Source organism: Natator depressus, chromosome 11 (genome assembly GCF_965152275.1).
Source record: "Natator depressus isolate rNatDep1 chromosome 11, rNatDep2.hap1, whole genome shotgun sequence".
Classification (NCBI taxonomy): domain Eukaryota; kingdom Metazoa; phylum Chordata; order Testudines; family Cheloniidae; genus Natator; species Natator depressus.
The window spans coordinates 34,069,928-34,092,902 of NC_134244.1; the positions used below are offsets into that span (position 1 = coordinate 34,069,928).

The 22,975-nt window shown below is 40.3% G+C and overlaps 1 protein-coding gene across 2 annotated transcripts; it reads left to right on the plus strand.

Annotated features, from left to right (window-relative positions):
• The first annotated feature begins 3,108 nt into the window (after nucleotides 1–3,108).
• GCA (grancalcin) lies at nucleotides 3,109–22,850 on the plus strand. Of its 2 annotated transcripts, XM_074967448.1 has the most exons (8): nucleotides 3,109–3,261; nucleotides 6,466–6,639; nucleotides 14,488–14,557; nucleotides 15,578–15,621; nucleotides 15,919–16,066; nucleotides 19,197–19,310; nucleotides 19,746–19,804; nucleotides 20,703–22,850. In XM_074967448.1, exons 1-8 carry the CDS (start codon nucleotides 3,238–3,240, stop codon nucleotides 20,727–20,729), a joined length of 660 nt encoding a protein of 219 aa, XP_074823549.1. In that variant the 5' UTR covers nucleotides 3,109–3,237; the 3' UTR covers nucleotides 20,730–22,850. The 2 variants fall into 2 exon arrangements, with proteins under 2 accessions (XP_074823549.1, XP_074823550.1); XM_074967449.1 differs by lacking the exons at nucleotides 3,109–3,261; nucleotides 6,466–6,639 and adding an exon at nucleotides 7,926–7,949.
• The last annotated feature ends 125 nt before the right edge of the window (nucleotides 22,851–22,975 follow it).

Sequence of the window (22,975 nt, forward strand, 5' to 3'; positions counted from 1 at the left end):
TTTTACCTTTTGCCCTTGGACTTTATTGCTGCCACCACCAAGCGTCTAACAAATATATAACAGGGAAAGAGCCCACTTGGAAACATCTTTCCCCCCAAAACCGTCCCCAAACCCTACACCCCCTTTCCTAAGGAAGGCTTGATAAAAATCCTCACCAATTTGCATAGGTGAACACAGACCCAAACCCTTGGATCTTAAGAACAATGAAAAAGCAATCAGGTTCTTAAAAGACGAATTTTAATTGAAGTAAAAAGAATCACCTCTGTAAAATCAGGATGGTAAATACCTTACAGGGTAATCAGATTCAAAAACATAGAGAATCCCTCTAGGCAAAACCTTAAGTTACAAAAAGACACAAAAACAGGAATATACATTCCATTCAGCACAGCTTATTTTATCAGCCATTTAAACAAAACAGAATCTAACGCATATCTAGCTAGATTACTTACTAAGTTCTAAGACTCCATTCCTTTTCTGTTCCTGGCAAAAGCAACACACAGACAGAGAGAACCCTTTTGTTCCTTCCCCCTCCAGCTTTGAAAGTATCTTGTCTCCTCATTGGTCATTTTGGTCAGATGCCAGCGAGGTTATCCTAGCTTCTTAACCCTTTACAGGTGAAAGGGTTTTTCCTCTGGCCCGGAGGGATTTTAAAGGTGTTTACCCTTCCCTTTATGACACATGGGCAGGAAAACTGTCTTAATGACTTGACCTTCTGTTGATCTAAAAAATTTTGCACTACAGCAAAAATCTTCAAAAGTACACACATCTAGTGTTTTGTGTCTTTTCTTTGATCATGATCCATTTTCTGTTTCTCTTTCTCTTATTCACAGGATTTTGCTTTCATTTCACTTTGCCCATTTCCTTTTTGTCAATTTTCCGTTTTCCTCATGAGAGTCTAAAGCTCTTCACTATCCCTTTCCTATATATTTTCATTTTTCTTCATGATAACTTTCTCTTGAGAAACTTGTAAATGATATAAATTGTTTAATTTCCCTCCCTGCAAACTCTCTCTCTGTTGTGTAATTCCATCTATTGATTCAGGTGCTTAATCCCCAAGAAAAAAAAATCAAGAGAATGAAGTAAGAAAAAAAATCTAAGAGCAAAGACCACTCTGTTCAAACTGTCTGACTACTTTCATTATGCAAGACTGCTCAATCATTATGCCCACAAATGTCATCAAATACATTCTCGAAGGTTTATACGGGAGTGATGTTATTCTCTTAGTAAGTGTAGATGGTCACTGGCGCGCACACACAGGACATCTAAAGCAACTAAAAGTAAATCAAACACCCAGAATCCAGTGTAAGTGTAGCTACTGTAAGAAAAGGCCAGATTCTGTCACCCTTATGTTAAGTAGTATCTTTTCCCCAATGAGACTATTTGAGTAAGGATGGAAGAATCTGGCTGACAGCAAAGAGATGTTTGCAATTCTGTAGCTCCTTTAATCAAAACATCTCAAAGCAGTTTATAAACCTTTAGCCTAAAGGCACTCTTCGATGGTAATGGAAAAATGGATCTCATTTTCATGGTATATTGTAGGATATCTGCTGGCATCTGAGTGAATTGTGGGAATAGAGGCCAATTACCTATTATTCCAGCCACCATATTTCAGAACTCAGCTGGTCCCCATTTCCTTTCCAAACTGCTCACAACCCTAAACACAGAGGAATGCAGCAGTCTATTATTGTGACAAGAAAGCCTATCCTGTTATACTGGACAGAATTCTCACTGACTGATCCAGAAGTGCTAACTAAATGAATTTGGAGGTGGAAGGAGTTGCCTGAGGAGAACTCCATGTTTTGAAGCTGTTCAGGAATTTGTGTTTCATCTATTTTCAGAGCAGTTGCACTCAGTACAAGAAACGCTGAATCATTATAGAGACCTGGGACAATCAGCAGTGGCTGCAGAACGTCAGAACCTGAAAGGCCACATTCCTGAGTGGTGTGCCAAGCTTGCCCGGCCTACCTTGTCATAACACTAGAGTGAGACCTGCTTTCAGAGCTGAGAAGTGATGGCAATGGCAATAAGAAAGCCTGCCATCCCAGATTGCTACAGGTCAATGGGGCAGGGCCCCAGTTGGGTGTAGAGAAATCCACAGCAGGGGGCAGTTGTGGTGGGGATCTGCACAATTAAGTGTGTCCTTTTGTTTAGGCTAGAAAGTGTGCAGGCTAAGGAATTACATTGGGACAACTTGTATATGTAGACCAGGCCTTCTGCCTATTTTGCACAGATAGTGACCATGCAATGTGTAGAGCTGTGGAGAATCAGGCCAAGAGTATTTGACGTGTATAATACAAGTATATTTGTGTGGGCTCAAAGTGTTTACAAATATTAAAGGGACACCTGAAATTAAGTCAGTTAAAAAAAGTTAAATAGTCTCAGTTGCTAAACAAGGCCCCAGTCAGTTTTCATGGTTGTAGAAACACATTTCCATGTTTTAAAAAAAATATTTTCCCTCTTCCCTATTGCTGGTTGAAAGGCCAACGTAAACACTAGGGGCCTCTGACTAAGTACAGAGTGCTGACACCTGCAAAAATTAAACAAATTCAAAAGAATATTTTGTTTTCTCTCATGGCTTCAGTAACGATCATAACTGAAAGAACAGGAGGGAAAAACATTTCCAGCCCAAGCTTTGATTTTGAAACTGAGGATGTTACAGGCCCCAACGCTTCAAAGGGCATCTCGGCGCAAGAGGGCAACAGATCATCCGCCCTTGTTTAAATACCAGCCAAAAACCCACTGCTGCCCTTCTGATCCACCTTTCAAATCCCCCAGCACAGCCTCGCCCTCCGCCGGTTCTCCCAGCAGAGCAGGGGCCCAGCCGCCCCCCCGTCTCCGCGCAGCCACAGCTGCCTTCTGCGCCGGCTCGGGTTCCGCTGAGTTACTGTCCGCAGTGCAACAACGGAGAGAGAAATTCTCCGACAGCCAGCCCGGCCGCCCCTCCCCCACGCCCCGCCCCTCTCCTCCTTACCAACGCCTCTCCCCCTCCCCACAAACGTTTCCTCTCGCTCGCTCCCTGCCGCCGGACCTGCACAAACTGGGGAGGGGAGTTGTGCCCCGCCCCCACGAGGCCTGACGACAGAGGGGGGCGGGGAGCCCGCCAGCCAATGGCAGGACTCAGAGGCCCTGGCTCCTCCGAGCTTCCGCGATCGGGCGGGGTGACTCGGCGGCGGAGCAGCGGCAGCAGGTTCCCGGGCTGTGAACTGTGACGGCAGCGGCTCGGCCCGTGTCTCCGCCATGGCCTACCCGGGGTTCGGAGCGGTGAGTCGCTGCGACGAGGGGACCGGCCCCGGCCCCGGCCCCGGCCCCGGCCCCGCCCCCTGAACAGAGCCCCGGCGTCGCCCCTTGTGGGCTCCGCGGGGAGAGGGCAGAGTGAGGCCCTGCCGCCTGCGGGCCTTGCGCGTCAGCACGGGACAAAGGGCCGAGCCTGGGCTGGGCCTTCCCGGCCCACGGGGGCCGGCGGGACCAGCAGCCCCTCGGAGCTGCCGTGCCCTTGGGCGGGCGCAGCGCCGCAGGCGTGGGAGGGAGCGATCGCTCGAGCTGAGGCGGGCAGGCCCCGCCCCGCCGGCCGGGCGTGGCAGGCACCCCGCCGTGCTGGGGGCAGCCTGCGCGGGCGGGGACCCGGCCGAGGGGGCTCTCGTCACCCGTTCGTGCCGTGCCGTTCCCGGTATTGAGCAGCGTCCGCGGGTAGGCCCGGGCAGGCGCGGCCCTGGGCCTCGAGCGACGCCCCTTGCGGTAGCATGGGAAACCAGGCAGGGCGATTGCACAGAGCGGCCGCACGCACCCACTCGTGGGGTGGAGCACGCGGGAGGGGTCAAGAGTCGGAAGTCGGTGCTCGAGGGCTGGCCAGGGGCCCTGGTGTGAAACACAGAAAATGTGCCTTGCATAATGACAGGTTTCTTTCAGAACAAGCCTGTCGCACCTTAACAGGCAGAGCCAGTTTCAGTGAGTAGCTGTCGGAGAAGGAGAACTGGGATTGTGGGGCCTCTAACCTTTGCGTCACTGCTCTTTAAATGGTTTCAGAGTAGCAGCCGTGTTAGTCTGTATCCACAAAAAGAACAGGAGTACTTGTGGCACCTCAGAGACTAACAGATTTAGAGCATAAGCTTTTGTGGGCTGCAGGCCACTTCATTGAATGCATAGAATGGAACATATAGTAAGTAGATAGGTATAGATCCACCTTCTCTGTATGTGTGTGTAAGTTGCCATACAAACTGTAAGAGGCTAATTAATTAACATGAACTATTATCGGCAGGAGAAAAAAACTTTTGCAGTGATGATCAAGATGGCCCATTTAGACAGTTGACAAGGAGGTGTGAGGATACTTAACATGGGGAAATAGATTCAATATGTGTAATGACCTAGGCACTCCCAGTCTCTATTCAAACCCAAGTTAATGGTATCTAGTTTGCATATTAATTCAAGCTCAGCAGTTTCTCACAGCTCATCTTAATTAATTAGCTTCTTACAGTTTGTATGGCAACTTCCATCTTCTGTGGATAATATATATATAATCTTCTTACTATATGTTCCATTCTATGCATCCGATGGAGTGGGCTGTAGCCCATGAAAGCTTATGCTCTAATAAATTTGTTAGTCTCTAAGGTGCCACAAGTACTCCTGTTCATTTTGCTCTTTAAATACAGTCCAAATTATCGTGGCAAGCAGTTGGGACTTTCGCTTCTCGTGGCCATCGCCACAGACTGCTCTGGCAAGGAGTGCCTTTCTGACTGTCCTAGTTTGTATAGGGCTGGAATAATCATGGAGCCTGAAGTACCCTCACAAACTGCCGGAGAGCGGTGATGTTGCAACAGGAAGCACACCCACTTACAAAATGGCCCTGTACAAATATGGAGCTACTTCTGTGAGTTTGTAGGGTGCTCAGTAGTTTTTCCCATGGTATGTGTTATAAACCTGTGGCGCCATTCCCATTGCCTCTGCTGACCCCAGTACCTGGCCTGCTGAGACCGCACCATGCTCCGCCCCCACCTTTTGAGCCTGGTGCAGTGACCTTCCCCATTCCTGAGAGGGGACAGGAGCAGCTGGAAGTGGGGCAAGGCAGGCCCCTGCGGGTAGCTCTGGTGCAGGAGCTGTCCCCTCAGGTTTGGTTCTACAACCCCTCTGGTATGATGAGGGAGTAGAACCAGCATTGAATGAGTAGCATTGTGACATGATGCATGGGAGTCGCAGCACCCGTCACTTAATTTTGGCCTTGCCATCCCTGTGTCACAACAGAGGGTCATCAGAACTAAACCTGAGTAGGCAGTGAAACAGGTAGTACCATAGCTATGAGAGCTGCTACTTGGGATTCTGACGGGTAGGATATCCTCATTGCTTTCTTTGGATATGATACTACTTTTGAAATATTATACAGAGGATGGATTCTTTGGAGCCGTTCTAAACTGCCTTTAAAAGAAGTATCCAGTATTGACAGCTGCCTCTGCAGTCTTCTGTTTTTATGCCAGAACTTTCTATTGAAGCATCAATGTGCAGAGTTGGTTTCATTCCCTTCTCAGAGGGGCTATGGTTCAGCTTCCAGTTCTGTCTCCTGTCTCTCACCCCCTAGTTGCCTTGGCATTGGCATTTGCCTGAGATCTGGTGCTGAATTATTTTGGAAAATCCTTTCCGTTTCTATTGATGAGCAAAAAGCAATTAGCATGTTCATTATATTTTTTCTCCCACTCTTTAATAAGTCAGTGTCAGAACAAAAAAACCTCTCATTTTGAAGGTAGTCCTTATGGTAGTAATAAAAATGAGTGCTTATTGGAGGATGAGGGCCTCTGCTATATACAAATAAAAATCACTTCTAAGCATTATTTTAGTAGTCAAAGCCCCACCCATTTCAATCACAATACAGTTTCTCTGCTCAACCTGTCAAGACTGCTGAAACAGTCTGTATGACTGATTTAAATAACTAATCAGTTTAGCACAGGAGTGAAGAATATAATATTTAATGGAAACTGCAGGGAGGATTAGATGGTTAGAATTTATCCAAACTGGAATTAGTTACTAAATTCTGCAAAAAAAAAAAAAAAAAAAAGTGTCCATATTCTCTGTTTTATACCTCATTTTTAAAAGAGATCCACTAACAACTGCCATTTCTCTTTGGAAAAATAATTTAATTTCTCATATAACATTTCTTTGGTAGTACAATTTATCCTTTTGCAATCAGGTAGCAAAGTATTAGTTTTAGAACTATTCTAAAAACTCTGAATTAGAAAGTGTTGTGTGATCACAGCATATGGGTACCTTCTTCTAATAATTTAAAAAAGGGGGGGGGCAGATAATGTGTCAGTGTTTGGATATATGACCAATGAATTTGAAGTGGTGTGGTTATTTGAATTAGGCTGTGTAATGGGCATTTTAATAAAAGTACATCATGAATAAGACGACTTTGTAAATGGAAGTCTGTTACTATAGATTGAGCTGCTGATGACACTGAAATATTTCTCTTTTTCACAAAAGTATGGAGGTTACAGTGGTCAGATGCCTGGAATGCAAATGACAGTGGGACAGCCAATGCCAGGAGCAGTACCAAATATGCCTCATGGAGGATACTCTGGATATTCTGCATATTCTGGTACTTACTCTGCTGCTGCTGACCCTATGTGGACTTACTTCGCTGCTATCGCTGGACAGGTACAGTAGTATATGCAATGTAATTAAGCCTTGTGAGTTGACCGACCTAGCAAAGTCTGCTTTTTCTGTGAAAGAAAAACACTCAGCTTGCTCAGAACAGTATTATTAAAGCTCTCATAGTCGGAATTGTCTCTCACCAGGTAAAATTGGATTGTCCCCCCTCTCCTCAGTTAATTGAACAGTGTTGTTCGTGACTAGTAGCATAAAGCCTAATGCAAGTGGTGAGCTGTAAACAAGCTTTCATCCTTCATTAATACTTTCTTAACCTGAAGAACAAACTTTACAGTTCTACATGCTTGAAATATAGACATTTTAAAAAATACCAGTGATTGTCTCAAGGAAGAAGAACCAATTACTGAGTCCTCCATCCCCCAAAATAATAATATAATAGCCTGTTAAACTTTTGCAGACTTGGTAGACTTATAAAAGTCTTTATTAATAGAATAATAAGTATTCCATATTCATGTTTTCACTGCCTCCAGAAGTGAAGGTGATGGTCTCCCTCGATCTCTCTGTCCAGGCCACTTTTATAGTACTGTGCTACAGTTTTATATGCAGGTAGTAAAGTGAAACATTAAAATCTGTTCAAGTGGTGTCTGACACCAGACCAGGATTCTCATTAAACTGATTTTGGTGCTTTCATACAGAACAAAGTAGAAAGGGAAGGAGTGCAAGAACATGGCATCTTAAAGTAGAATCCCAAGGGACTTGGGTCTTTAAAATGGATGCTGCCTGAATTGTATTCAAGTGTTTCTTTTAACCTGAGGTCCTAAATCTGATATTTAAGTTCCTCGGTCACATATTACTATCCAAATGGTATCTCTTATTGATACAGGATTGCATAGTTTGTTTTAGTAAGATGGTGATGGAGGATAGACAAATACAAATCTAGTCATGTTTAACTGGCTTATTGAGCCAGCATGCTATTGCATGGCTTTGAAGAGCTATCTAGTATAAAATAAGGGTATTAAACACTGAGAATAATGTATACATGGCTATTATATTGGGTGGGAGTGAAAATAGATACCATGTCCCAATCTGCATTATGCTTCTGTAATGGGAATGGCAGCAACAGCACAACATATGATCAAGTAATGTAAGGAATAAGAACCAGGAAGTTTCTACAGTGTGATCGGGGGTAAAAATGTGGGGGGAGGGGGAAGAGGGGGCTGACAAGGATTCACAGAGGGCATGTGCATGGCCCCACAGGTTACTGTTCTCTAGATGGTTTGGGATTTGTGCTGCCAACATGCACATTCCTAAGAACATGGAACTGCAGAGGCAATGTATTTGAAGATCTCCAGGTCCAGGTGAGTAATCTTCTCTTCTAGATTACAGGAGCTGCTTTTTTTTTTTTTTTTTTCTTTCTGGCATAAGTCACAGTCATTACAGATTGAGGCTGTGAAACTCAGTTTGTCTATTGACTTTTGCTTTAAGATGCATTGTGCTGCCTTGACTCTGCTTACCTAACCATCTTTTATCCTTTATTTCTTTTTTGGTGCAGAACATCACTTTTTCTGTTTTGTGATGAGTCATATCCTGCCTTTGTCCCTACTAACCTGTGGAAGCAGGAGCAGATGGATACACTGTAAAATAGCTGCAGCGCTTAGAGCAACACAGACATTTTTAATGCATTCCTGAGTAAAGGGTCCACATTATATTAAAACTGCTGTGTAGCTGTATGTGATCCCTGAGCAATACTTGATCACCGTTGGTTCTCTTCCGTCTCAAACATGCTTAAGACATGACATTTTCTAGGAGGATAACACATATCCAAAATATATTAGCAAAGGCATATTAAGACTTCATAATTAAATTGCCTCAACTAGGACACTCATGACTTCCCTTGAAAAGCATTCAGTCTCCTTGATTACAGGCCAGAAGGACCCACATGTTTATCTCTGAATTGCAAACCTGTCTGAACTGTTTGACTGGTTGGGGCATGCAACATAAATTTGGTGCTGCTGGGAGCAGTAAACTAAAACTCACTTTCTGTCTGGTCACTGGATTAGTACTCGGACTGATATGATACGGTACAACCAGGGTGGATTGATTTAAATCAGCAAGCAGGAAACCTTGATTTACATCAATGGTAATCTTGTTTTGCATTTGTGGTTTTTATGGTTATCTTCCTAAAGACATTTTTGATTCTCATTGGTTGGTAGCCATTAAAACACGTTGATTTGCAACTAAATATGGCCATTACTCTAAATCCTCCTGGTCAGCACATGAGTATCAAATTTAAGCAATTATATGGTTTAACATACATTCATATTCCTAACTTTTACACTTTATGTTAAAAATGGTGAATGATGTATTTCTTATTTACAAGTAATTTGTGCCCAGCTGTATTTGGATGGAAATTGGAATTCAATTATGTCCAAAATTTAAAATTGTTTGATTAGTTCGGTAAAACTAAACCTTATATGTGCTGGATACATAAGGGAAAAACATTATCAAAACATTTTGCATTTAAAACTAGGAAGTATTATCCTTAGCGATTGAAGTGATTGTTTCTGGTCACCATGTCCTTCAAGATTTTAGAACTACAGTAGAACCTCAGAATTACAAACACCAGAGTTACAAACTGATCGGTCAACGACACACCTCATTTGGAACTGGAAGTATGCAGTCAGGCAGCAGCAGAGACCAAAAAGCAAATACAGTACAGTACTGTGTTAGATGTAAACTACAGAGGGGAAAAAGGGAAAGCAGCCTCTTTCTTCTGCATAGTAAAGTTTCAAAGCTGTATTAAGTCAATGTTCAGTTGTAAACTTGAACAAACATAACATTTTGTTCAGAGTTACAAACGTTTCAGAGTTATGAACAACCTCCATTCCCGAGGTGCTCGTAAGTCTGAGGTTCTACTGTAGTAGAACTTGTCCTCACACCTAGTTTTTATTCATAGATTGGAAGAGGAAAATAAGCTTGACTGCTTTTTCAGCTCCCAGTTGGTTTCTTAACTTTCAATGACTAATCATTGAACTGAACTATTTGAATAAGCTGAAATGAAAAAAATATTCTTGGTGGAGGTTACTGGTGTGAAAAGCTGATTTAGCACTTGAACAAACTCTGGTTCCAGGTGCTGAGCTAGTGACTTTCACCAGTTCAGTGGTTTGACTGTTTTAAAAACTTCATATTTTTTAATTTAATTTAAATGATTAATGACTTGTAGTACATTTAGACCTTAATGTAAGTTGTCATAATTTTAAATACAGTTTTAAAAAAATCTAAATACACAATCTGAGTTAAAAGGAAAAATGTTTGTGGGGTTTTTTTGTTTTTAAACCACTCTGGGTATTGCTCAGAAAGACCTGTTCCATTTGGCTCTCCTGGAATTATTGACAGTTTTGCTCAGGCATAGGGATCCATACCTACACAGATCCAGGTACAGGATTGGGGCCTAAATGCATAGCTTGTGACTTTATAATAGCCATTATGGAGAGATGATAGTTTTGCCATTTACTTCTATGAGAGCAGGATTTGACCCATAGCATGTCTTCAGCAGGAGCAGCAGTGACACAAGTTAGGATTCTATCGGTTTCACACTGTTCCAGAGGCACGAGACATGCGGCTGAGACATGATTCAAGGCAGAGGCCCAAAAATGTGAGGGAGAGTGTGATGAGGCATAAACAGATTAGGAGAAGCACCTGCATCTGACTCCTCAGTGAGTAATTGTGCTTGTGGTGAAGGGAAGAAAGGAAAAGGTTAAAAAAAATAAAAATAAAAAAAATTGGATATGCTAATGTGCCACTTGTCTTCTCCCCTAAAAGTGGAGAAATAGAAAGAGAGGGGCTGAATATTCCCCTCTTCTGTTTAGGCTCTTACACAGTATCATGGTAAGATGAGTACCTACTATACAAAAGAAATGCACAAAACCTAAATAGTGGGTGAGAAAAGGTCATTGCTTAATTTTAGAGTGGGTATTGTGGTCCCCCCCCCCCCCCCCCCCAGCTGCCAGTTTAGTTATGCAGTTAACTGGATTGGCAGCTGAGAAAAACTCAGAATTAAAACTCTCCTCCCTTCCCAAAATTGTGGCTTTCCCTTTATCCTGATACTCACATGAAATTGAACTAGGCAAAGGAAATCTTTGTCCAAAGCTCAAATTATTTCAAGCTTTTAGTGTAAAAGATTTCTTTCTACAGTACCTTTCAGGAATCTGTCTCCATAAATAATTTTCGCTAAAGATCATTTCTTGTTTTGTCAGCCAAGCTCATCGGTAGTATTGTCTTTAGTTTAGTGTCCTCTAGCATTCTAGAGTGAATTCAAAGCTAGATTGAATCAAAACTTCGGTTTATAGGCATAACAGTCAAGCTTGCATCATGCATGCCTCAGAGGAGGCGAAGATCACACTTGGTGAAAGACACAGTTTTGCATAGTCCCTAAACAGAGTGGACAAACTCCAAAATAGAGAGGTTGATGGATGAGTGTATTCCATACATAAGCATTGTTGGAACCTGGCTGAGCTACGGGCAAGCCACCCTGCTTGCCTCCTGATAGCATGCTTTATTTTGAAATCATGAATACCTCCTAGCGAAGTTTGCAGGAGCCATTCCATTCCCTGTGTTTTTACATTCTAATTTTCTCAAATGTGTTTAAGATAAAGTTTCTCCTGGTTAGTATCAGCCTAAAAATGTGGTCTCGAGTTTTATGACTATTGGATGAGCTGGTTTTGAGCTATGGAACTCAACAGATTTAGCATGTTCGTATTGTTTGTCTGTCTCTGATAACACAGAAATAGCTTGGTTCTTTCACTGTTGTCTACCAAGGGATAGTGAGAAAACTTTGTCGCGTCAGTGTGCAAACCTGCATTGTCTTTGCTGTCAAAATCAATTCTGTTCCAAATTTATCTTCAGAAATTTTACATCCGTAAGTAAAAGTAGATTACCGTTAACAAAGAGGTCTTCTGTTGTCCACTCTTTTTCATATCTCTGTTCCAAGTGCAGTATGCTTTGCAATATGACAAATCTTGAAACATATATATTGGTCTCTCTTCCTTGCATGCATGTATATTTGTGTAACTATGTAACAAAAGCCCTTTTTGTAAGACGTGTGGGGAAGGGGCTGAGTTAGAGGTTTTGTGAGCTCCTTTTGGAATCTTAACTGAGCACTTGCTGACTTTTTTTAGAGGGTTTTTCCTTTAATTTTTTTTTTAAATTCTCAAGTATAATACTATAGTAAATTTAGTTTTTTGTAGGGGGAATACACATTCACTCCTGAAGTACGAGGCACATAACCACAGTCTGTCATCTACCATGTAGCAAGACCAGTGGGGTGATGGAAGCGCTGGCCTTGACTCTCAAAGAACTGAGCAGGTAGAAATTCACAGAAACATGGGGATTGAATTGCTTTTGGTGGGGAGGGCAAAAGGGGAAAATTGTATTTCTGACTTTCATTGTACTGTTCATATGACTAGTAAATGAGATTCAGAAATATAATATTCACCTCACTAAAATTTAAGCTATTCAGTTCCCTTCTTTTTCTTCACCCTTCTTTTTTTGTGTGAGCTTACCCATTGAAAAATGTCCTTTTTCCCATTTGAGGATAAAGGCTCCATACTGTGGAGATTCTTGCAGCTTAATAGAGCTGATCACTTTTACTTTAGAGCCTGCCAGTGTTGCTCCTCAGTCAGGCAGATGGGGATTGATGAAGAGCATGTGATTGTGTGTAGTCTACACAGTGTTACTAGCCCCTGCTGTAACACAGTGATGGGTGAAATTCAGTCCTCCATGGAGAGCTGCAAATAGAACATTTTTCTTTTCCCACTCCCTTCAAGATGTCTGTCACCTCTGCTCCTGCATGAAATCCAATGAGATAAGCAGGAACAAGATGAATCTTACCAGGATGGGCTAATTTTGCTTTGCTTCTGGGGAGTTTCCCTGAATGTGCTATCCTCATGGCTTTACCCTTAAGGCAGTATAAAGAATGGCAGGGCAAGGAACAAGAAAAATGGGTCTTACAATATTTTCTCTCAGATTTAATTTCTATCTGTTCATGGGACAAGCTCACCAAAAATTGGTTCTTCCTATTTTACAGCTCATGTTTAATTTTATTTGTTTTATAAAACCAAATTTTAGCGAAAGATGCAGTAGCAGTAAAATAATTTGACTTGCATGCTGGATTTCCTTATTTAACTGTTTATGTTGGCCAATCATAATATCCTAGAACTGTAACATGGCTCTTCCAAAAAGTTACTTAGAGTGTATACCTAAGTACAGTGAAAAGTGCCGCTTGTCCTTTCATGGAGATATCGTTCCACCTGATACAAGATCTGCTCGGTGTGTCAGCCATTTATACTTACTAACTAGTCACAAAACGTAGCTTGCTGCCATAAGTTTCTAGGTCCAAGACAGAGTGGAAGGCCAGCTGATTAAACCTTTCTACAAAGCTGTCAGTGAAGCCTAGAGAATCTTGTTTAAAGTCCTTCGTTGTGTGTGTGTTTTTTGTATTTTTTTTTCCCAAGATGATTTTCCTGTTGTTCACTTGCTTCTTGAGATCTCGGTTTTTGGAGACTCCTTTTTAGAGGATAAAATGTGGAGGTTTTGAGAGCTTGTGTTACCTTTTGGTCTTGGGTGTTCAGAGGGCTGATCTGCACACCTCTATATGGGATGTTTAGCTTTCAGATTCACCTTTTTATGTTGCTCTTACTTGCATCTTACTAGCTATAATCAGTGCTGGCAATGAAATAAGCAAGCTTTTGGGGTTATTTTAATATCCTTCTTTTGAAGTGCTCTGTGGAGATGCTGAGAGAACAGAATGCTAGGAACAGAGCGGAGGAACACAAGAGGGAACAGACAAAGTGATACTTGGCTGATAGAAAAAGCATGTCTAGCATAGTCACATGTCACGTATGTTCAACAGTCTGTCATCGGACAGCATCCTATCCCTCTTTATTGCCTTTCAACCTGAAGGATTCTAAAGCACTATGCAGCACAATCAACTATATTGATTCTGGAATAACTTGACCCATTACTGAAATGCAGCTACCACCGCCTTCGGTGTGGAACATGGCAGCTCTTTTTTCTTTTTCAGTTTGAAGAGTTTGTATTCTTCTAAAAAGCGAAACATCTGAAAGCTGTTTAAAACTGCACAGCAACACTATACAGTAGCTTAGCACAGTAAGTGAGGAATAGGTATCCAACTGAACTGTGGAAGGATTTAGGTAGTTAGACTATAACTACCCAAATTGGAATTTAGCCAGGGCACTGGGAATAACATCCCTGCTGTTAATAGCATCATAACTTCTTTGACCACAAAATGGTCAGAATGTCAGTTTTATTGTGTACATCAACCAAAGGAACAGCAAAACTACAGGGGACCCCTGACATATAATGGGAAATGTGATGGGCAAAAGAAAAGGACTTTTTTAATAATTTGTTTCAGAATGGAGGCTCTGATACTCTAGAAGGCTCTCATTAAAATCATGAACAAAATAGAAATAAATGCAGAAAACACCTTAACCAATTATTTGATAGAATTGTCTGCAACTTTATATGAAAATTCTATACTAATTATCAGAAGATATCACTGTAATTTAGCTGCTGAAGGCTCATTTTAAATAGGTATTTGTTGCTAAGATAGGATTCCATTTAATTACTGTTGCTAAGATAGGATTTCATGTGATTGCTATAAGCAAGGAATTCTATTTAACTTTAGTGCTGCAGACTCTTGATTTAGATGAGGCACCATTTTGTAGTATTTTTAATTTTTTAAGTATTAAATATCTACATAGTTATAATGAACTAATTCATTTGTCTTCTGTTAGATTATTCACTGACACTTCATTTTTGCATGGATTTGTATTGATAAGTGTCCATGACCACAAACCTATGCACTCTGTTCTACAGGATGGTGAAGTGGATGCAGAGGAACTACAGAGATGCTTAACACAGTCTGGAATCAGTGGGACCTATTCTCGTAAGACTTTGAATGTTGCTACTGTACACTTTCTCTTTTAATCTGTGGATGATATTTTGGAATTTCTGTTCTTCAAGGAGCATTCCCTCTCTCCCATTGTGTACCTCTTTCATTTCCTTCCTTATCACAGATTTCCACTTTGTGCTGGCATGTGTCCTTTCTGTGCACCTTAAATAAATGGCACAGCCCTGCTAATGCCAATCCTGAAGATCAGCATTTGTGCTAGTTCATCTGTACAGTGTTTCCAGTGCACTTTAATTTGAATTTCTCACGCTTTCCCTCTTACACAACAGAATATGAAAACAGTTGCAATCACAGGGCTTGGGCTCTGGTAGGTGCTCATCCCCTCCCAAGACATGGACCATGCTTGTAATCCCTTTGAATGAGATGGCATATGGTTAGAGACCAGGTAGGGTCTCGAGTACAACACATTCCAAAACTCTTATTCGGAAGGCAAAATAATGTCTTATTTTGTTATAAGGATTTAATAAAACTCCTGGAATCAAAATAAGCTATCTTTGCTTTATGGGTTAATAATTTTAATACCAAATCTTACTGTTCTTAAAGTATTACTGTGTATTTGACATGCATAGCCTAGTAGTAGAGCAAGCTTTCCTACACTGGCCTACCAAATGTGCCTTCACCTTGAGATATTGAGTTTAGATGGTAACTTGGTTTCCACGCCTGTTTAATCCTTGTTCTCCCTGCTGATACTGAATTAATACTCTCCATTAAGAACAGGAGTTGGGTCACCAGTTCCTGGCTCAGTAGATGCTAAAAAGCAATGTAATGTCCTGCATTTTATCCACATCTAACCCATGGCCTAAATAACTAGTAATGTAGAAGCAAATGTCTTCATGTCCTTTTAGCCATCCCCTACTTGATTTTGTTTTTCCTGGTGAGCTTTCAAAATCTCTTGCAAAAGCAAATTAACTCATGTGTTGACTAGTGTCACTGAAACTGCATTAGTTACAAAATAAAATTAATCTAGTTTTGATTCAATCTTTGACTATTTTTCAGCATTCAGTTTGGAAACCTGCAGAATTATGATCTCCCTGATGGATGTATCCTTGGAAAAATGTAGACTATACTGTAATCTTAATGTCAGTTTAAACCAATAAATAATCCTGAGAAGAAACTAGAATTTCAAAACATTTTTAAACTAATGTTTTAGAACACTATCCTCGGGCTCCATTCATTTTTAATGTTGCACAGAAATTGGTTGTGTTAGTATTGTCAGGGTGGTTAGAAGTCAAACGGCCTTATGTGACTTGAAATTATATGTTTAATAATTTGGTTTGTCCTATTAAGTTACTTAATTTTAATGTATTAAGTTATTTTTGTTAACAAAACTTCATCAGAGAGATTATACAGGAAAAATGGGATTTAATGAATTCAAAGAACTCTGGGCAGCTCTTAATGCTTGGAAGCAAAATTTCATGATGATTGATCAAGACCGAAGTGGAACCGTAGAACTTCATGAATTGGGTCAAGTCATTGCAGCTATGGGTAAGTTAGCATTTCAAAAACTTCCGCAACCTCCTGTTTGTTCTATTTAATGCAATATATATTACTACTTTAATTATAAGGATGCAGCATGTAGAATATGGAAGGTTGCAGTGAATTGTGTTGCTACCTATGGGGTCAAAATATAGGGCTTACCAGGAGTGTTGTACAGGTACCATGCTTCATTTCTGGGAACTCCTCACTATCAACTAAGTATTCCTTCCTTTCTGGCTAGCCCAGAAATAGTGTCGATAAGCTTTATAGAGAGCTGTATACAGCCATCTTCAGATGGAAAGATTGGTCATCTGGACACACATCCTTGAAGATTGGGAGGAGACAGGAAATCCCTCTTAAAATAAATGCCATATTCAGTACTGAACATGGTGTTCATTTTCACAAGTTTTTAGATGCAGCACTTCTTAATATTGGCATACACAGGGCTAATACATCTATTTGGGGTAGAGGAGGAAAAGGAAGAGTTTCAGTACATTCTGCTCCTGGAGGAGTCATGGGCATATGTCTTCCCAATGAGGCGCAAAATATGTTCTGGGGGCACACCATTTCAGCAGAGTATAAAGAGACACTCACTCTATGATGAACCTAGACCATCTTATAGGGCAGATGTACATAAGCCTGTGTACTTCCCCTTTGATGGCGGGTTGTTAAAGATCAGTGACTAAAAGTTGCTCTTCATCTAGAATACCCCATTGTAAAAAAAGTTATACAAATCTTTATCATAGCTGCTGCTAGCCAACAATAGTAAATCAGGAACCAGTGCCAGACACTGCACTGGCATAAAAAGGCTTTCTGTTAAACTGTATTTTTGGAACCCTGGTGTATAGCTAGCCTGTTCCATTTCCCGCTGAGTGGGAAAGGCTAATGCTCTTGTGAATCAAAGTGCTCCAGTTGTTTGGAGTAATAGTCACTTTGTGCATGTGCATGGGATATTACAATCTATCCTTAAGTCTCTGGGCTGCAACCGTTAGCTGCTGCTGCTAAGTTAATTTTTGAATAGAGGTAGAAGGTGGAAGTTAGTAGCTTCCTAGTTACTCTCGAGTCTGTGTTAGATAGACACTGACTCCACTACTAAGTAGGGGGTATGATTGCAGCTCAGGTAGATATACCCACACAAGTATTGCCGTAGATAGCAGTATAGATGTAGGGGCATGGTCTTCAGCAATGCAACCTAACCCATAGCAAAGCCTGTGTTGCCAGATCTACGCTGCTGTTTTTAGCAGTGCTAGCAGTATAGACATACCCACACTTTCTTCTGAATGACAGGAAGAAGAGAGAGAATAAATGCCAAGGGGAACTGAATTTGCTAGAGACTTGAATCCTGCATGAGATGTCTCTGGCCTCTTGCTAGAAAACTACTATTTTTTTTAAAGTGTATGCAATTTGGAAAACATTATATACCTAAATAAGATTCTTTTCCCTCTCTTCTTCCTCTGAGTCTCTGTTTACACTTGCTGAAGTTACGAAACGGGGGGTCTAGAACATGCTGTGTTGCTCCTACAACGGTCAGGCACAGGAACCTACTTTTCTAGAGGCAGTACTTCATGTTCACGATGTTTCTGGCAGGCTGGTGTTTTAATCCTCTCATCTTTTCTTCATTTGCCTTTGTGTGTGTGTCTACTTTTCCCTTCTCTCTCCAACCTGTCAAGCAGCATTAAAGCACAGAAACTACTCTTTGTACAGTGGAGAGTCATGCTGTCTGGGCATGCTGCACTTTTTCTTGGAGAAGGCTCCGAGTTCAGTTAAGCTACTCTAATAATTCCACAAGGAGTCCAGTGGCACTTTACAGACTAACAGATTTATTTGAGCAGAAGCTTTTGTGGGTAAAAACCCCACTTCTTCAGATGCATGGAGTGAAAATTACAGATGCAGACATAAATATACTGACACGTGAAGAGAAGGGAGTTACCTCACAAGTGGGGAGCCAGTGCTGACAGGGCCAATTCGATCAGGGTGGATGTAGTCCACTCCCAATAATAGATGAGGGGGTGTCAATTCCAGGAGAGGCAAAGCCGCTTTTGTAATGAGCCAGCCACTCCCAGTCCCTATTCAAGCCCAAATTAATGGTGTTAAATTTGCAAATGAATTTTAGTTCTGCTGTTTCTTTTTGAAGTCTGTTTCTGAAGTTTTTTCGTTCAAGTATAGCTACTTTCAAATCTGTTATAGAATGTCCAGGAAGATTGAAGTGTTCTCCTACTGGCTTTTGTATGTTCCCATTCCTGATGTCCGATTTTTGTCCATTTATTCTTTTACGTAGGGACTCTCCGGTTTGGCCAATGTACATGGCAGAGGGGCATTGCTGGCACATGATGGCATATATAACATTAGTAGACTTGCAGGTGAATGAGTCTCTGGTGGTGTGGTGGGTCCTCTGGTGTCACTAGAGTAGATATGAGGACTACCCCCGATACTTCTAATAATACTAGTGTAGCGTATGTTCCAAATAGAGCAATTGGCAGGTGAACTGGCAAACAGGCAGTAGATGCTAAACATCCTTTTACTCCTGGGCCTTGTTAAAAATGTCCACAAGCCACCCTCTGGCTACTTTTGCTAAAAAGTCAAGGCTGACCTGATTACACAGAACTAGTATCTCTGTTTAGTATGGTGACAGGTTTCAGAGGGGTAGCTGTGTTAGTCTGTATCAGCAAAAACAACAAGGAGTCCTTGTGGCACCTTAGAGACTAACAAATTTATTTGGGCATAAGGAAGTGGGTTTTAGCCCACGAAAGCTTATGCCCAAATAAGTTTGTTAGTCTCTAAGGTGTCACAAGGACTTCTCCCTGGTTTTATTTAGTATGTTTATTTACTTAATCTCCGCTTTTTAAGTGAAAGATTAAATGTCTTGAGTGTTCCTGATGATGTCTGAAGTTGTCCTTTCAGATGAATTTCAGGATGGGCACACAGTGTATAATGGAACTGTTCTAATGTTGGAAAATTTGAACTTTTTCACTGCTGTATATGAACACTCCTTCACTGTGCCCTATAAACTGCATTGACTGCAGTACAGGATGTATAGTAATTATTATTTCAATAGTCATACTTTCCAAAGATTATCCAGCAAACTGTTGCAAAACTCCTAACATTATAGGCTATAACTTCCCATTTTTTGGTCTTTTAGGTTACAGATTAAGCCCGCAAACATTAACTGCTATTGTAAAACGTTATAGCAAGAATGGCAAAATCTTTTTTGATGACTATGTGGCTTGCTGTGTGAAATTACGGGCATTGACAGGTATGGGGGTTTTGTATTTTTTGAAATAGATATGCACTCCAGAGTTCTAATTTTTTCTCATCTAAAAATTATAATTGTAGTGTAAAGATTATTCTTCTAATTCTTAAATCTCTTACAATTCTTAAGATTACATTTTAAAATTTATTTTGTATGTAATTGTCTTCAGTGTTTTGAGTAATAGTTGTTCAGTATTCAGGATACCTAGAAAGTAATTTTGCTTTTCTACTGTAAGTTTTTAGATAGAATGTGGAAGGAAAGAAGTATGAAATGTTAATCAGGTTCAAAAGTGACAAATTTGCCTGGGGGGGGGCGGGGGGGATGACAAGAGAAATGTTTGACAAGGTAATACTGCCAACCAAACTTACATTTAGGGTTTACATTAAATACTTCGGAGTTTTGCAAAGCTCCAATTTACTTATTTTATTCTTTTCTAAGATTTCTTCAGGAGACGAGACAACATGCAACAGGGATATGTGAATTTTGTATATGATGATGTAAGTATCTCTCTAAATAAAATACTCAAATTTGTTGGGACTATATGAAAACATTATTGTTGCAAATGACTGACTCGAGCTGCATGTTTAAATTTTACTTTCTTATCAGAAATGTTTTTTATAATAAACTCTTTGGTTGCATTCATGTTAACTTTCCTGTACCTTCACCTCCAAAGAATGACTAAAAACACCCCTCCTGTAAAGCATCCACCCTGTAATGGCCACTCTGTAATCTAAGGCCTTAATCCTTCAAAGATTTAAGCACAAGATGAACTCAGTAGGACTACTCATATGTTTAAAGATAAGCACGTGCATAAGTCTTTACAGAGCTGAGGGCTTAATATGTTTTGCGTTGTCTATTCATGGGCTGTGGATAGTAATTACTACTGAAAGTATGTTCATTGACTTCATTGGACTACCATCCAGTAGGAGATGTTTGCAGGATCAGACTCTTAGATTGTAACAGTCATCTGTTACCTATGTGGCACTGACTTAGCATCATAAGCATACATGACATTATATAGTGTTGTGTGCATTGTTAATAGTACAGATGTAGCAATTTGAAAGTCTTTAATGCTGAAAATTAAAAACAAAACAAATCTCTCTACATTTTACTCCTTTCAGATTCTTTGAACACTTCTAAGCATTTGTTCATCCAGTAGACAAGTCCCAAGTTGTGTTCCCACAGTTTCTTCTAGGCATTCATTTTTCTTTTCTCCATACCCCCCTCCTGCCCCCCCCCCCAAAAAAAACCCTGACAAAACCAAGACAGACAATTTCTGAACTCTTTAGATGACCTGATAATTTGTAGTATTCCAATTGTTTTCATTTCCCAATGTGGTGGAGTGTGCTGAGTGTTAGCTACCTTGATTTTTTTTTTTTTTCCCCCCCCTTCTAGTTTTTGCAGTGTACCATGGCAATCTGAGTGGAAGGCTGCTGAAGGATATAGACTCCGACCTGTGAAGTCTTCTCCTGAGAAGAAATTAACTGAACCTGCTGTGAATTGAAGCTGTAGCAGACTTCCCCCATCTTTCTGCCCGTTAAGGCATCCACTTTGAACAAATGTTTTGATTTTAGTGCACAGTTGAGAGCAATAATTTTTTTTCATTTTGTTATTTTTCAGAAGCATACTCTTTATATGTACATGCATAATTCCAGACGAGTACCCTGTTGTTATGCACTCAAGCTTAATGAAGACTAAACAGACTTTTTGCTTGTAACAGCTGCAAGAGTTGCAAGCACAGACCATTTCATTTTTATATGTATTTAGACTGCATACACGAGCAGAATATCAGACATCCTGGTTTTTAATCTAAACTAATATAGGTATTTCATGTGACCATCAAAGTACGTTGTTTCAGATGTCATACTCTGAGGAATTCTAGTTGCTTGGTGACACTAGTTCAGTATTCCACCAGAAACACAACTTAAAACAAGTTATTAGGTAAAATTCTCCAGACTCGTTGCAATAGATTTTTCTAAGGCAGACTGTTACAAATTGTTCTTCCAAGGATTTATTCTATGGACAGTTCTTGTTGAGTAAAAGTTGAGATCCTCTCTTCTAATCAACATGCAGAAAGCAAAAAAAAATGTTTAAGGGACTATTGTGAGTCTTCATAGAGTTCACTTTCCTTTTAGTTTGAAAGCTTTAAAGTCTTCACCTATTCTGTAAAAATTGACTCCCAGTAGACCCTCAAGTTGGTGAACCTATTCCATTTTGAGATCAAAAAAATTCCCTTAAGAAAATAATCCAGTGAACAGAAGTCTGATTAGGGGATTACTCAAGCAGGTCCTTATTTTGCTAGGATATTTTAGCAGTGCATCTAACAGCGAAGTAATGAGTGGATCACAACCATGATCAACTCTACATCTCATCAAACTTCTGTTGGTTTTGTTCAATCCCAAATTTTGTAATCCACAGCCATTCTAGGTTCTGTATCCTTCAACAACAAACCTTAGCAGGGGTTAAATTGGAAGTTATGCTCATGTCATGCTTGAAGTGGAGACTTACTGTGATGCATTGAGAGTGCTCCATGGTTAGGAATTTATGGAAATATTTTTCTCATGACAAACAAGGCACTTTTAGTCTTGTTGTTCTGTTGTGTGCGCGCGTGTATACATTTTGCCAATGAACAGTGTCGTATGTAATTCTGTGCTTCTTACACCTATTCCCATAGTGTCACAAGTATACTACTAAACATAACAATTTAAGAATGATTTTGCTGAATATTTTTGATACTGAAATGTATTCAACCTTTTTGGATCCCTCTTAATTGTATTTGCATTATAGTAACTATTGGAAGTAAATTTTCAGATCTGTAACAAACTAAATATTTGCATATCCTGCTGTTCAAGACTGAAATAAGTAAACAGTTTTTGTGCAGGTTTAGATCTATTGCCAATAAGTTTTCATGTTGTTGTAAAGATACTGAATATACTCATTTGTGTACATGTACCTTTATTTGTAAACAGTGAACAATTTTCCAAGTCATCTTTGAGTTCTTTTTTAAAGAAATAGGCATTCAAATAGCTTGCCATACATTTGTCGTACAAAAACTTATGTTACAGGAGATGCTACGGTTTATAAATGATGCATTTCATCTTGGTTTAAAAAGTCTGCCAAATATTTTTTAAAAAAAATCCAGCTTTACAATTCTATATTCAAGTGGAATCATAGTACATTTTAAATGACAAGGGAGGCAAATCAGTCCTAGGGGATGTCTTAATTTAGTCCATCTAACTTCCATTCCAAAGAGCATAGCTGCACTCTGTGTTCATTAATAATCCCAAAACATCCCAAATGGGCATTGAAAAGCCAAGTAGCAAATACTTTCTTATGGATAATACAATTCCATCTACTAGTCATACATAGCTCTACAGTGAGGAAAGCAACTTCTCCATAGTATTTTTCATGCAATTTACAGGGTCCAGGATGTGCTCCTCTTGAACAGTAGAAGTAAAATTTATTGTCATGATCACTTATGAGTCCACAGTGGATTTTATTTCTGTATATTATCTTTGCCCTTATTAAACTAAAATATTTACAGACAATATTTTTGTCACGTTGTCCTTTTTCCAGGCATAATTTTTTCCAAAAAATCAATATACACTAAATAGGCATAGTTGATTAGCGGATCCTGGGTGGTCAAATGCAACACCTACATACACACA

What these genes read in the sequence shown, in the direction of transcription:
- GCA (XM_074967448.1), top strand. Translation starts at nt 3,238, where the DNA reads ATGGCCTACCCGGGGTTCGGAGCG. An exon ending in GAAATTACGGGCATTGACAG is followed by an intron (nt 19,311 to 19,745) that starts GTATGGGGGTTT and finishes TTCTTTTCTAAG; the next exon opens with ATTTCTTCAGGAGACGAGAC. An exon ending in TGAATTTTGTATATGATGAT is followed by an intron (nt 19,805 to 20,702) that starts GTAAGTATCTCT and finishes CCCCCCTTCTAG; the next exon opens with TTTTTGCAGTGTACCATGGC.